The sequence below is a fragment of the Nasonia vitripennis genome, chromosome 2 (genome assembly GCF_009193385.2).
Source record: "Nasonia vitripennis strain AsymCx chromosome 2, Nvit_psr_1.1, whole genome shotgun sequence".
In the NCBI taxonomy this organism is placed as follows: domain Eukaryota; kingdom Metazoa; phylum Arthropoda; class Insecta; order Hymenoptera; family Pteromalidae; genus Nasonia; species Nasonia vitripennis.
In genome coordinates this window covers 3,605,647-3,618,769 of record NC_045758.1, presented here as the reverse complement: position 1 = coordinate 3,618,769, position 13,123 = coordinate 3,605,647, and the positions used below count along the sequence as shown (strand labels likewise).

At 46.7% G+C, this 13,123-nt stretch overlaps 1 protein-coding gene across 4 annotated transcripts in view; it reads right to left on the bottom strand.

The window, feature by feature from the left end:
- Window positions 1-13,123, bottom strand: part of LOC100119897 (neural-cadherin) — an 89,897-nt gene that overhangs the window by 58,019 nt on the left and 18,755 nt on the right. For all 4 annotated transcript variants that reach the window (XM_031922536.2, XM_031922539.2, XM_031922538.2 and 1 more), the window contains exons 2-10: window positions 6,541-8,090; window positions 5,880-5,888; window positions 4,906-5,097; window positions 4,325-4,571; window positions 3,890-4,109; window positions 3,518-3,794; window positions 2,321-2,916; window positions 1,599-1,745; window positions 1,301-1,492 (exon numbers count right to left, since the gene is read on the bottom strand). In XM_031922536.2, the coding sequence (XP_031778396.1) occupies window positions 1,301-1,492; window positions 1,599-1,745; window positions 2,321-2,916; window positions 3,518-3,794; window positions 3,890-4,109; window positions 4,325-4,571; window positions 4,906-5,097; window positions 5,880-5,888; window positions 6,541-8,023 (3,363 nt within the window). In that variant the 5' untranslated portion in view covers window positions 8,024-8,090. The remainder of the gene's footprint in view (window positions 1-1,300; window positions 1,493-1,598; window positions 1,746-2,320; window positions 2,917-3,517; window positions 3,795-3,889; window positions 4,110-4,324; window positions 4,572-4,905; window positions 5,098-5,879; window positions 5,889-6,540; window positions 8,091-13,123) is intronic.

Genomic DNA, 13,123 nt, shown 5'->3' with positions numbered 1-13,123 from the left:
AAGCATTTGAGGAAATCAGGCATAGCTAATAAGTATTTACCATAGTGAACACATTGTGCATGTCAATGGGAATAAAATTCTATACAAGTGCCGTAAAAAAGAAACTTATTCTCGTTGCATATTAGTGATATAAGGAAATAAGTAGTTATCGGTATGAGACATATTAGTATATATATATATATACGAGCCTTACGATTATATATTAGACAGCAAATTGAATTTGTGTCTATATATATATAAACGTAAGTCAACGCAGATATCATGTAGAGAATGTTAACGGCAAAATGTGACACCCAAGTCTGTTAGTGGCTCGATCTTGAAAGAGGAACGTCAAGTACTTACTCGGAAACGATCGTATTTACACAAAGATCAACTGAACGCTTACTGGCCATCAATGCGGTCAAGATATAAAGGATATGTCAACAAAATTACTTGGTGATACACATAAATTACATGATCAAAAACTACCAGCGTAAAAAGTGCGCATCATAGATTCATGATTACAAAAATATGTATATGCTATTGATATATGTAGCCGAGCAATACTTAGAAATTAAGCTTTTCTAGAAGCTGCAATAGAAATTGTAAAAAGATTACAAACATTTTTACAAACGCGTCATCTCATTATATTTTTGGATTTCAAAATTTCTTAATCCTCAAGCCTCCTTCAATTTTTAGCAAAAATTAAGCTTAAGTTAAGAAAAGATATAGATTATGATTGGGAACCGAAGCTTTGAATAGTAACGAAACGCCTGTCCCTCCAATAAAACTTTGCAGAACTATTTTCTTATTAAATCAAGCCAATAACCTTCTAGTACGAATGTGAAGATTACAAAAAACTGTGGCGTTTCATAACATTTCAGAGTTTTGATTCATATATAGCTTAAAGTACGTTACTAATAGTAGTAAACTTAATTTTTCTTAAAAATTGAAAAAGTTTCGCAAAAAATGTAAAAAAATGCGTAAAATTTGTGTGACGATGCAATACTCAAAAGATATATGACAAAAATATCAATTCGTATATCGATTGCATTTGCAACAAGTAATCCAACGTGATGAACGAAAAAAATCAAATTCCAAACTAACGAAATCGCAAAAATACAAATGACTAGTTGAAATTCATATTGATAACCAGTTAAAAGTGAAGAGAACTTGAACTCTAGTTAAAATTGAATAAATAAGAAGTCGTAACACCTCGAAATCCTCGATCGTTCGTCTTTCAGAGACTTTTGCATGATATATGCAATTTGTTCCAAGAGGTTTTTTTGGTCGATAAGCGCCGTCAATCAGAGATACTTACGTCGAGCGGTTTCTTCAATACGATCCAGCCAGACTCCGGCTGGATCTCGAAGTACTCCAAGCCCTTTTCGTCGTTGGGTGCGCTCAGGGAGTATACAATCGCCCCATTGTTATCGGCGTCCTCGTCGGATGCCGAGACTCGTAGAATGTTCGTGCCGATGCTCGCGTCCTGCTTCACGTTCTCCACGTATTTCTGGGAAGCAGTAGCAGTGCGAAATATAGAAAACCATCCAAGCCTTCATTGTGCGAGCTCGTAGTCGTATGTATATATATATATATATATATATATATATACTCACTTGACGATCGAAAAGAGGCGGGTTGTCGTTGACGTCCGTGATTTCGACTGTGAACGAACAAACGCCCTCTAACGAGGGCTCGCCCTGGTCGGTAGCCTTCACTGTCACCGACACGAACTTGCCGTCGTCGCCTTCACGATCGAATACCTGCGAAATGGCATTGCATTATTCGTCTGGAATCGACTTTACGATTAGCTTTTGGAAGAAGAATGCGAACTTTAAACTTGATATTTTTGCTGAATAGTTTTTTAAAAATTTAGTGCAATTCACAGAATTTTAATTGTTGTATAAAATTAAATACGATTCTTTATTTTCACTAGTAGTTCAATAAAGTCAGTGTTAAGAATTTAATTTTAATAGCATAAGCTCATGCATATTTTTATAATTGTGACGGCCAGAATCATTCAAGAAGAATTTGAACGTTCTTTGAATTCTAAGTATGAAACATTATTATCAAACTGCACTCAACACGATCATTCGTCCGTACTGTCACAAAGGAATTCATTGTACCAAGTGATAGTAATTATTTTTAACGCGCCTATTAGTTTCAATATCACTACGATAATCATAATAAATTAAAAATAAATTTAAAAGAGCTTCTATAAAAGTACGCTAGTCACACCGACAGGCTGTCGACAACTATTTTCTAGTTAACAAAAACTAACCTCACCAAATTTTTTAGTATACAAATTCATTTCATTCCCGCGAATGTTTATACCAACCTTATTAGTGCTGACTTGACCAGTCTCCTCGTCCACCGTGAACTTGGTACCCTTCTGATTAGGTTGCTGTACGATCGAGTACTTGACCTGTCCGTTGACACCCTTGTCCTCGTCAGTAGCCTGTACCTTGATGACGGGACTTCCATTGGTGGCGCCTTCCTCTACCTTGGGATAGTAAGTGCCGCAGTCCTTGAACACGGGCTTGTTGTCGTTGACGTCGGTGATGAAGACAACGACGACGGCAGTGCTGGTGTGGATGTTGTTCTCGCCGTTGGGACAGCAGGCTCCGTCATCCTTGGCGGTGACGTTGAGCTCGTACTTGTCCCTGTCGAGGGTGATCTTGCTGTTGTGCAGACGGATGACACCGGTGATGTCCTCGATGACGAATTGTCCGGATGATGTGGTACCGCCCACGAAGCCGAAGCGCACGTTGTCACCGTCCTTGTCCGAAGCGACGACAGTCGTGACCAGGGTGTTCGGACCGGCATTCTCGTCTACGTTCGGTGTGTACACCTGCTGCGAGAACTTGGGCTCCTCGTCGTTTTTGTTCTTCGTGTAGATTCGCACCGTCGCCGTACCGCTTTTCGATGGTTCGCCTGTAATTCGAATACGTTGGTGAGTATTTGTTTCATTGTCTGATATTGGTTAAGTTGTTTGTTTATGAGCATACGCTCTTTTGTTTCAATGATAAATAACAAGGAAGCCGCACAAGCATTTTTTGAAAATTGATTTTAAATCGGTTATAACAATGCACTGCTTGGCAGAATAGACGTTAATCTGTCATGTTTGAATTGATGTGCGGTATTCTCGTGCGTACCTCCCGCAGAGATATATAAGTCAGATCAAGCTTACGGCTAATCGACCCCATAGCGGTTATCTGTTCAAGAGCTGACCGCGAAATACTTCAACTAAAACCACCAGCTCGTCAAGTGTCAGTGTCAGTTAAAGCCTGATATGAAATTCTCAATAATCACGCACATGGAAAGCAACGACGGGCATAGGCAATTCGCATATGCATAAATAACGCGTTTCACCCTCTCTAGCTATTCTGCTACGCATTCCAATCTAATCTCGCAAAAAAGGTTTGTAAACTCTCGCTCTCTTTTATAATACAAATTTCTAAAGTATTTTACGATTTTCTCAATTTTTAAAGCCAATCCAACAGACAGAATTTGACAGCTCTCGAATCGATCGTACCTTTATCCTTAGCGGTGACAGTAAACTCATAATAGGAATTATTATTATCGGCGTCGAGTTGCTTGTTGTTTACTATAACGCCACCGGCGTCAACGCTGAAATGATCATCCGAGACTAGATATTCTATTTCAGCGTTCGCCCCAGAATCCGCATCAGTGGCTTTGACCTTAATAATACTAGTGCCTAATGGAATGTCCTCGTCAACGTTGTGAGCCTGATAATCTGGTAATTCGAACTTGGGAGCATTGTCGTTCACATCTGATACTCGAATCGTCAGCTAGACACAAAATAGAACGAGAGATTAGCCGTCATTCGTGATGTGACACATGCTGACGAGAAATGATATAATCATTCGATGATCATAATATTCACCTCGACGGACGTCGAAAATCCTCCCGAATCTTCGGTAGCGGTGACGATCAGCTGGTAAATGTGCGGCTGTCTAAGGTCCTCGAAATCCAGCTCCTTAGCCAGCTTGACTATTCCGGACGACGGGCCAATGTTGAACGTTCCCGCGGCTCCTTGGCCCTGAGCCTTCAGTGTGTAGCGTATTTCCCGATCGGCGAACGACTTCGCCTTCACGGATATAATGCTGAAAGAAGAAGGGCCCAATCAGTAAATCGAAAAACATCATCTCGACGCTCGCGACAATCGACTGAAAGCGAGCAACGACGCTTTCAGCCAAAGAGCACATCGGAATGCCAATTCCAAGTCGGATTGCGTGTCGGGACAGACTATAAAGCTGCAGTTTATCGGCCGGCTCTAAAGCGAGAGAAAGAGCGAAACGCACTGAGCGTAAAGACTCACTCTGAATCCTTTTTCTTGTTTTCCGGTATCTCGGCCTCGTAGGAAGCCAGGTAGAATTGTGGAGCTCTCTTGCCGCCGACGATCGATAGCCTTTCCTCGGGAGTGGACTGATATCGCCTGTCGTCGATGCGGCCGTTCTGGTCCTCCGCCTTGACGTAGAGAACGTACTCCATGTCGAGCTGGAAGGGATCCGAGCCGCGGGTTCGCACGACCCCTGAGCGTTCATCGACCTCGAATCTGCCACCAGCTGTAATTCATCGAAGGTATAAATTCAATTTCTGAAATTCTTCGTCAAACTCACCGACGACGTTGAAATTCATACAAAGTAATAAGTGGATTCTAATTTTATCGCTCGTTAAAAAGCGACGGCTACTCAACACGCCCCCGATGACGAGGCAGCGTCTCAATTTATTTTCAAATTAGCCGTCACGCGTATAAAAATCGAATAAAACCCAAAAAATACAGCACAAAGCCGATGCCGTGAACCGAGCCGCGGCGTCGTTAATTCTAAAGTAGAAGGAGTAAAGAAAAAAACGTCGGCGCCGCTCATAATACAGAGAATCAAGCTAAATCACACGTACTTCGATCGCGCACGATGAAGTAGTGTATGTTGCTGTCGGTGTCTGGGTCCCTCGCCTGCAGCGTGAAGACGTGCGTGTTGGGCGGGGCGTTGAGCTGGACGACCGCTTGCATGGGCAGCGGCCTGTTGATGAAGTACGGCGGCTCGTCGTTAACGTCCTTTATGTTAATGATGACGCGCTGATTGTCGGTATCTGAGGGATTTCACAATCGTACATCCAATTAGTGCCGTTCTATCTCTCTCCTCTCGCTCCTATCCCTCTCTCTCTCTCTCTCTCTCTTGGGTCCATTCACGCGTGCGTGTACGAGTGTGTAGACGTACACACAGGCGTGAGTCGGACGTTTATAGATACATACTCGAGCTGTTTGAGACCATGAGCGCGTGGGCGGTTGAATTGAATTCCGATTGAATCGAGTATTTTTATTCTACCGTCTCACGAGCCAGTGGACGGTAAAGTCATATTTTCACTCGCGGTCAAGTGGTAGGTACGATCGTGATTGATAGGTCTTTGTCGGTATAGGTATGGTTGCATAAAACTCGGTACCGTACGCATCGAGGATGATTAGCGAGGCTGCTTTTGTAACGCGATTTTCAAGAGTTAAAGCCTCGCTCGAGTAGGGGTCATAAATATCGTGAGTATAATATTATGTAGGTGAGAGAGAGAGAGGGACTGGCTTTTACAGTAATACGTCAACTTCTACAGTGCATAAATTAATAAAATCGTGCAGCGCGATAAGCAGGCTCAGCGTGTAATGTGACTTTATTTTTATTTATGAGCGCAGGGGCTACTCATTCATGCACACGGTTATAAAAGATAATCGATAAGGCGTGTGCTCCACGTGTATTTGAATGTCAAAGCCACGCAGTGTGCTTTGTAATTAGCATACGGAAAACATATATTTTACGTTAAAAAAAAAAGAAAGCAAAAAGCAAACTGTGCTAGGCTCTACTTTGTGGAAAGCAAAGTGTACTTACATTGGTAACCTGGTGAGCCCATACGATGAAGGCAAACAGAAAAGATAAGAGATTAGTATGAGAGAGACGCCAGAGAGATATTATACCAGAATATTATTGTAGCAGTAGTGGTAGTGGTTAAAAAAAAAAATCTTATCTAAATCCAGATGTACGTATCGGCCCCGTGAATATTTCACGAGACCGCAGCGCGCGTGCATTGTGCTCAGGGTATACCCGAAGCGACAACCGATGACCCGAGCTCGTGTGCGCGTATATAATAAACGTGTGGATATGGCATAAAAAGTAACACAAACACCTTTGTACACCCGATGAAAAGCGAGTCTGAAAGATCGAAGCCGCGTGAAAGGGAGCTTGAGTGAGAGAATGAGTCGCGCGTGCTCGAGAAGCGAGGAGGAAAAAAAAGTGAAAAATTCCTGTCGGAACAGCCGACGCGAGGGAGGAATCCCATTATGCATTGTGCGAGCTTTGCTTCGAATTAAAATTATGTATACCGTCTTCGCACGAGCTCGTGACCTCATCTGGAGATGATATAGAAGTCTTATACAGTGTCTCCGGACCGAGAATAATCAATAAAACGACGTGTCAGAAGTTCAATCGGTCGTTACTTCTATCCTCGAAGATTCAGAAAACCCGAACGAGAGTTCGTGGAATATTAGCTTACCCGGATTGGTGATGGTGACCCAGAAGTCGATGGTCTTCTCGGCACCGAGCGCCTCGTAGTCCCACTTGTGCTTGACCCTGACGGTGCCGTTGGATCCGACGGTTACCCACTGGTTCTCGTCGCGGATCTTATAGGTCTCCTTCTCGTTCTCCTTCTCGAGGTGGAAGGCAACCTTGCCCTCGACGTCGCCGTCGGCCTCGGTGAACTCGACCTTCTTGGTGGGCCTGACCGCCCGGGTGACCCGCCTCTTCTCTATCCTGTGCACCTCGGGCGGCAGCTCGTTGTCCTCGAACTGCTCCTCCTCCTCCAGCTGCTGCTGCTGCTGCTCGACGTCCAGCTCGGGCTTCTCCGGGCCGGAGGTGAGGAAGCGCACGAGGACGCGCGCCGGCGTGGGCGCGGTCCTGCTGGGCGTCCTGAGGTCGTGCGCCTCCACGAGGAACTCGCTCTCGGTGTCGAGGTCGGGGCTGACCTCGGGCTCGCCGGCCAGCAGCAGCTCGCCGGTCTGGGGAACGATGATGACGAGGTTGCTGGGCGTGATGAGCTTGTAGGCGACCTTGTCGCCGTCGGCGTCCTTGGCCAGGACCTTGCCGATGGTGGAGAAGCGCTTCCACTGGGGCTGGACCGAGCCGTCGGCGTCGTCGCGCAGAGCCTCGAGGTTCGTCGGCGAGAGCTCGAAGCTGTAGACCGCCTGCTCGAAGATGGGGCTGTTGTCGTTGACGTCGAGCACGGCGACGCTGCCCTCGATGCGCGAGCTGCTGATGTAGTCACTGTCGGAGGCCCGGACGACGAGCCGGTAGCTGGACTTGGCCTCGCGGTCCAGCGGCCGGGCCGTGACGACGCGGATGCCCTGGTTGGGACTGCGCAGGGTCAGGTTGAAGCCGGTGTGCTTGAGGTGGGTCTCGGCCAGGGCGAACGGCCTAGAGCCGTCGTCCTCGGGCTCGATGCTGTAGTGGACGGGGAAGTTGCCGCGGGCGTGGAGAACGGGGAAGCCGTCGACGGGCGTGCCCGGGGCGGCGTTCTCCTCGACCTCGGCCTCGCCGAGTCGCTCGTGCGAGAAGGTCAGCATGTTGCGCCGGTTGATCACGTAGAGGTGGAGATCGTGGGTCTCGGTCTGGTTGGCCCGCTCCTCGAGGACGATGAGGTTGACGGGCCGGTTGACGAGCGGCGAGAGGTCCGAGGTCGTCATGACGATGCCGTTGTCCAGGACGGTGAAGAACTTGGAGAAGCCGGTCTCGAGCAGCCGGAAGCTCGAGGGCTGCCGGTCGGGTCCGGCCTCGAACTGCACGACCTCGAAGCCCGGGTAGACGTCGTGCGGCAGGACTGCCTGCATCGACTGGTTCGCCGACTGCTGCAGCTGCTGCTGTTGGAGCTGCAGGTGTTGCTGCTGGCCGAAGAGCAGGTCGGAGTCGCTGTCGCTCCAGGAGACGCTCGCGCTGCCGCCGGCGACCCCGAGGGCCAACGCCCATAGCAGTGTGCACCACATCCTCGTGCGCGCCAGGGTGTCTCGCTGGACACGGCCTTTATTAAAGCATGAGTGCTGACTGCTCCGCCTGCAATCAGAGAGAAAATTCTCGGTTAGCTCTTCTGCTTCTCGTATAACATCCGGTATCCGCGAGTTCATCAATATTATCCGATGCATGAATTAGGACGGAATAGTCGCAACAGTCGAAATAATGAGAATCGCAGAGCCGACATGCGGTACAGCTGACGGAACATTGCGCGACCGCATAATAATTATTATACATCAATCGCTGTATCGGCATTTCGAAATGACGGGGAGCTCTCTCCGTTGTTCGCCGAGCAATCCAATCGAAAATTGAAAAATCCGAAGCGTCATTATTCTACCGACTGAAAAGCCGCGGACGAACAACGAAAATGATTTACGCAGCGCATAACGGCCGTGTGTACCACTTCTCAAAGCCGTCGCGCACAATCGCCGCTCACGGAGTAATTCAATTACGCAAAAAGATTGAAGAAAAAGCAAAAGGAAAAAACTCTTATATAGCCTCTCTGTGGCCGGTAATTCCCGGGGCCATTCACTACACGAAGTACATAATACATCGCGGATTGAATCGCGCGCGCGTACAATGCTTTCTTAATCGATTATATCATCTTCACAGCTAATTGCCTCGGCGGCCTTCCACACGCGCGTGTACGCGTCCGTTGCATTCATCGCCGTGTAATATATAAGTATACCCCCAGCCTCCCACGCGAAAGTGAAAAAGAAACGCCGATAGCTATCTACGGTGGCTTGTATTCTATGAAGAGAAATAACGCGCGAAAACGTAAATTACAGCGTAAGTACGCATATAGCCGAGAGCCATGTGTGTGTGTGTGTGTGTGTACGGGAGTATACACACAGATAGCGACTGCGTCAAACAATGAATGTCCGCCGGCGAGTCCTCGCTCGGTCTCTTGCCACCGGAAATAAGAACCGGTGCGTACGAATTTACTATTGTTATTTAGTAGCCCTCGCCGTTCCAATCCATTCTCTCTACTGCGCTCGCTCGCTCTCTGGACCGGATGTGAGGTCAGCCGCGGCTCGTTTAAGTTCGAGACCCCGTATACGTGGGGGACATGTACACATTACACGAGTGCACGTATGCGTTATACTATACTATATTTATATAGGCGAGCTGGGAGAAAGGGGCAGGAGAGAAAGTTCCGTAGGAAATGCGGGATGCGTATAATACTTTTTGGTTTCCGAAATGGATTTATACCGGATAGAAGAACTTGGATTAGAGTCTCTCGAGTGCAGCTCGCGTGCGTAGGAAAAGTTCTTCCGAGCGGAGGTGTATACTTATAGCCTGTATGCGGGTACAAGATTTGTGGGATTTTAATAGAGGAGAGAGAGAGAGAAGCGGATTCGATGCTATGCACGCAGGAGTTATTGATGGGCTCCGGCAACTGCCGGGTATTATCCGTGTTGTTATTCAAAACAGAGAGATAGAGGGGGACGATGAACGCGACTTGGAATATAAATACGGGGATGAATATTATACCGATTTGGGGGAGTTTGATCTGCGGCGAGACGCTGATAATTGTCCGACTTGAGAAAAAGAATCGATGCGAAGTGTAGAGCATGAATGGAGGCAAGTGTCAGCTGTCAAAACAGAGACGTGTGAGCGAGTATTAAATAGTTGGCGCAACAGTGACAAAAGAGCTCGACGACACTGTGTATACATCGCGGTGTATTGTCGTGTTGTTGCTGTACGCTTGTCGCATAATTTTAACGCTTTGGACGCCTCACTTGAAGATACGACCGGTAGAGCCGTTCCTTGAAGCGAGGATACGTTGCTATTTTAATAATCGAATAACGGAGCATTTTTTATTTACTTTTGATTTGATGGATTTTTACTTTAACGAAAACAAGCGCACCTCAACTTTTATATTGAATTTCATCATGCACTTGCACGAAACATTAATGCCGGGTTACTTGAATATTCCGGAAATTCTTGAATACATAATTTTCACCTCCAGCTCTGACGCGCGAAATATACGAACAAAAATACGGCGAAAATAAACATATCGGGCGGAATAATGGCGCGTGATTTCATATATTTTGTTTCTTCGCAAAATTTCAAAATCAATTAATTAATAAGTTCAATGCTTACATTTCAAACTCACACAGCGAAAAATTCCAATCGCGCCATACTCAATTAGGCGCGCGAGTCGACTCGTATATTTATCGGGACAATACACCCAACGCAGGCCGCTGCTTCAGCGATGCAGCAAAAAGGGTGAAACGTAGGCGGGCAGAGGAAAAAAAAAGGCCAGAGACGAAGAAAGCGCAATCATTAATTAAAAGCGGGAGCGCGAGCACACATTATAAGCAGTCGTCGCTTTGTGTTCTCTCTCTCTCTCTCTCTCTCTCTCTCTCTCTCTCTCTCTCTCTCTCTCTCGATCGCGCGCGACTCGCCCTTTCATTGGACGAGCCCCGTCGACGATCGAGAGGAATACAAGCGAGAGAGAGAGAGAGAGAGAGAGAGAAATGCTACTTTACAAATTATCAACGCCCCGGGCGAGCGCTTGGCAATTGCGCTAATCGCACGACGAGACGCCTGATGCGTGAATGTACAAGCTGCGCAGATGGTCTCTCGAAAATTTTAATTACGCGTATTGAGACTACTGCGGTATGCGCCGGGTAAGAGCGATACTTGTGCTCTTATGGCAGCGATGGAGTGACTCTGCGCAACGTTGAACTATTTCGCGACGTTCGCGATAAACACACGATTCGAGCTTCGAAAAAAGTCCTCGAATTACAGGGAGTATAAGTAGTAGGCTGCGACGAGAAGAAAAATAGTCCGCCACGCGCATAGAAAAGCAAACGAGCGAGCGGGGCCGCTTATTACCGGCGATTATTCACCGGTGAAAAATAAACGCTGCACACAGGATATAGTAACCTCCCTCTCTCGGCATCAGCGTGCGCGACACGCGCCTGATTTTAAAAATAATGTCCCCCAAAAGGATTTGTCCTGGGAGTCGTGCAGCAGCCCCCCGTAAAGAGTACAGTCGAGCGCGCCCTCGTAACGCAAATAAGACGTGTCAGATAAAGAAGGAAGTAATGGAAGCGAGCTAGTGCGCCCGCACCGGAGAGAAACGTACGGCCGAGGAAGTGTGTGTATAGTTCTCTCTCTTCTCCTCCTCCGTTTCCCCCTTCGCTTTTATATATATATATATAAGGAGTGAGAATAAGAGCAGATGCTGCAGGCGCGTTACGGTTAAGTCCGTGGAAACACGAGACCTAATCCCTTCTTGAAACGTATTAAGTAACTGCCTTCGTGCAGGAGCCAACGCCTGCGATCTGGAGAGATGGCTCGGGGAAAACGATATATACAGTTGAGCCTTATCCGGCAGACTTGCATGCCCGAGCGAGGAGGATAAAAAAATGAAGAAGAAACGGAGAAGAGTCTGGCTCTCGGAGAATATTGCCGGCGATTGGACTAATTGCGGACGACGAGCTCCGAAATCATGGGGGGGGGAGGGGGGGAAGAAGGTCGGGAGAAAAAAGTGTTTGCAGACGCTTTGTGCTTTAGGGTTTGGGATATTATAGCGATGATCTTCGCGCGCTGAACGAGTGTTGTATTCAAGCGGGATTTGAAAGGGCTTGTTTGCGCCGATGGCTCGCTGAAACGCGTGGGTATAGTGGATTGAAGCGGACTCTATACTTTGTGATTGGAGAGAGACGGAAAGCTCAAGCGATGAGGTAAAGGTCAGCATAGCGCTTGATTTACTGTAATATTATTCGCCACCGCAGTTTGCCATAAATCTCGATTAAAACCAAACTCTCGATATAAAGCTACTTTATTCCACACCCGAGCGAAATGAATGAAACAAGAATATAAAAAAACACGTCGACTTTCAGAGACAAATAGTATAGCCATTTCAGTCGAGAGTGGAATAAAGTATACTGTTTTGTATACAGACCGCATTTCCAATTCAAACTACGTTCTCTTCTCCGAAAACAAAATCCAGCCCCGCAAAGCAGCCCTCAAAATCCACTCTCCCTCGGGCCAAACATGACAAAGCTCCGCGAAATTGAGTTCGCGGATTTTCCGAAAACCGTATACAGCACTGTATACATATATGCATCTCTCTCGCGCGCTCCTCTTTACGACCCTCTGAAATCCCGCCACAGAGAGAGTATACAGTATATATACCTGCGCGATTTGTACACACACACACACACACACACGCAGAACGACACCCGCAGAGCACTCAAACGATGACAAATCTCTCGCGGCGCGCTTTAATAGGCTTACGGCACACATCACACGCGGAGGCCGTTATCTCCGCACGGGTTGGGGACAAGAAAATGTATAGGCACACACAAGACGTTTCGAGTGGGCGTGATTTGCTTTGTCGCCTCGGGCTACAGATTTACACACGTGCGTGCAGTATGTGAGAGAGAGAAATCGATGCGACTTATATACATTTTCGAGCTCCGCGAGCGTGTAGACTGCGGCAGCCAAATATTCGCAATTAGAGTTAACGAACGCAGTTTGAATTATAAGCTGATGATTTATTCAAGCCGCTGAGTGGAATGACGCTAACGATCGCTTCTGCCGCGATTGGAGCGTGTATAGGTGTATAGCTGTATAGGTCGATGAATCGGTTTTTTAATCAAGCCCGGAATTGCTCGTCGAATAATTTCGCGCAGTAAATTACGCGTAATGTATTATGCGAGAACGAATTAGCGCAGTTGACGCGATTGTTTGTAAATAAATCGATTTTTTTTAATAATAACATGCTTGTGTGTACAGCGCGATGATTACGAGCGAGATTTGTTATACGTTGAATATTATTCGATCGGAATCTTATCAAGCAAAATGAAGTAGAGCTTGGTGGAAAGATGAATTAACTAGTAGTTCCGATTACGGTTAGCCTCGAGCGTACCCAATTAGCGCGACGGGTCGAAATATTCGACTATATCATAAAGTAAATCTCAACTATATGTACACGCGGTATAAAAATATTCCATAAAATTCCAAGGGAAATAAAAGCGAATAGCGCGCAAACTTCCGGAGCTGCAGCCTCGCTCGAGAAGCCTTAAAAACTCCTCTCGTCCTGTGCTGAAAATAAG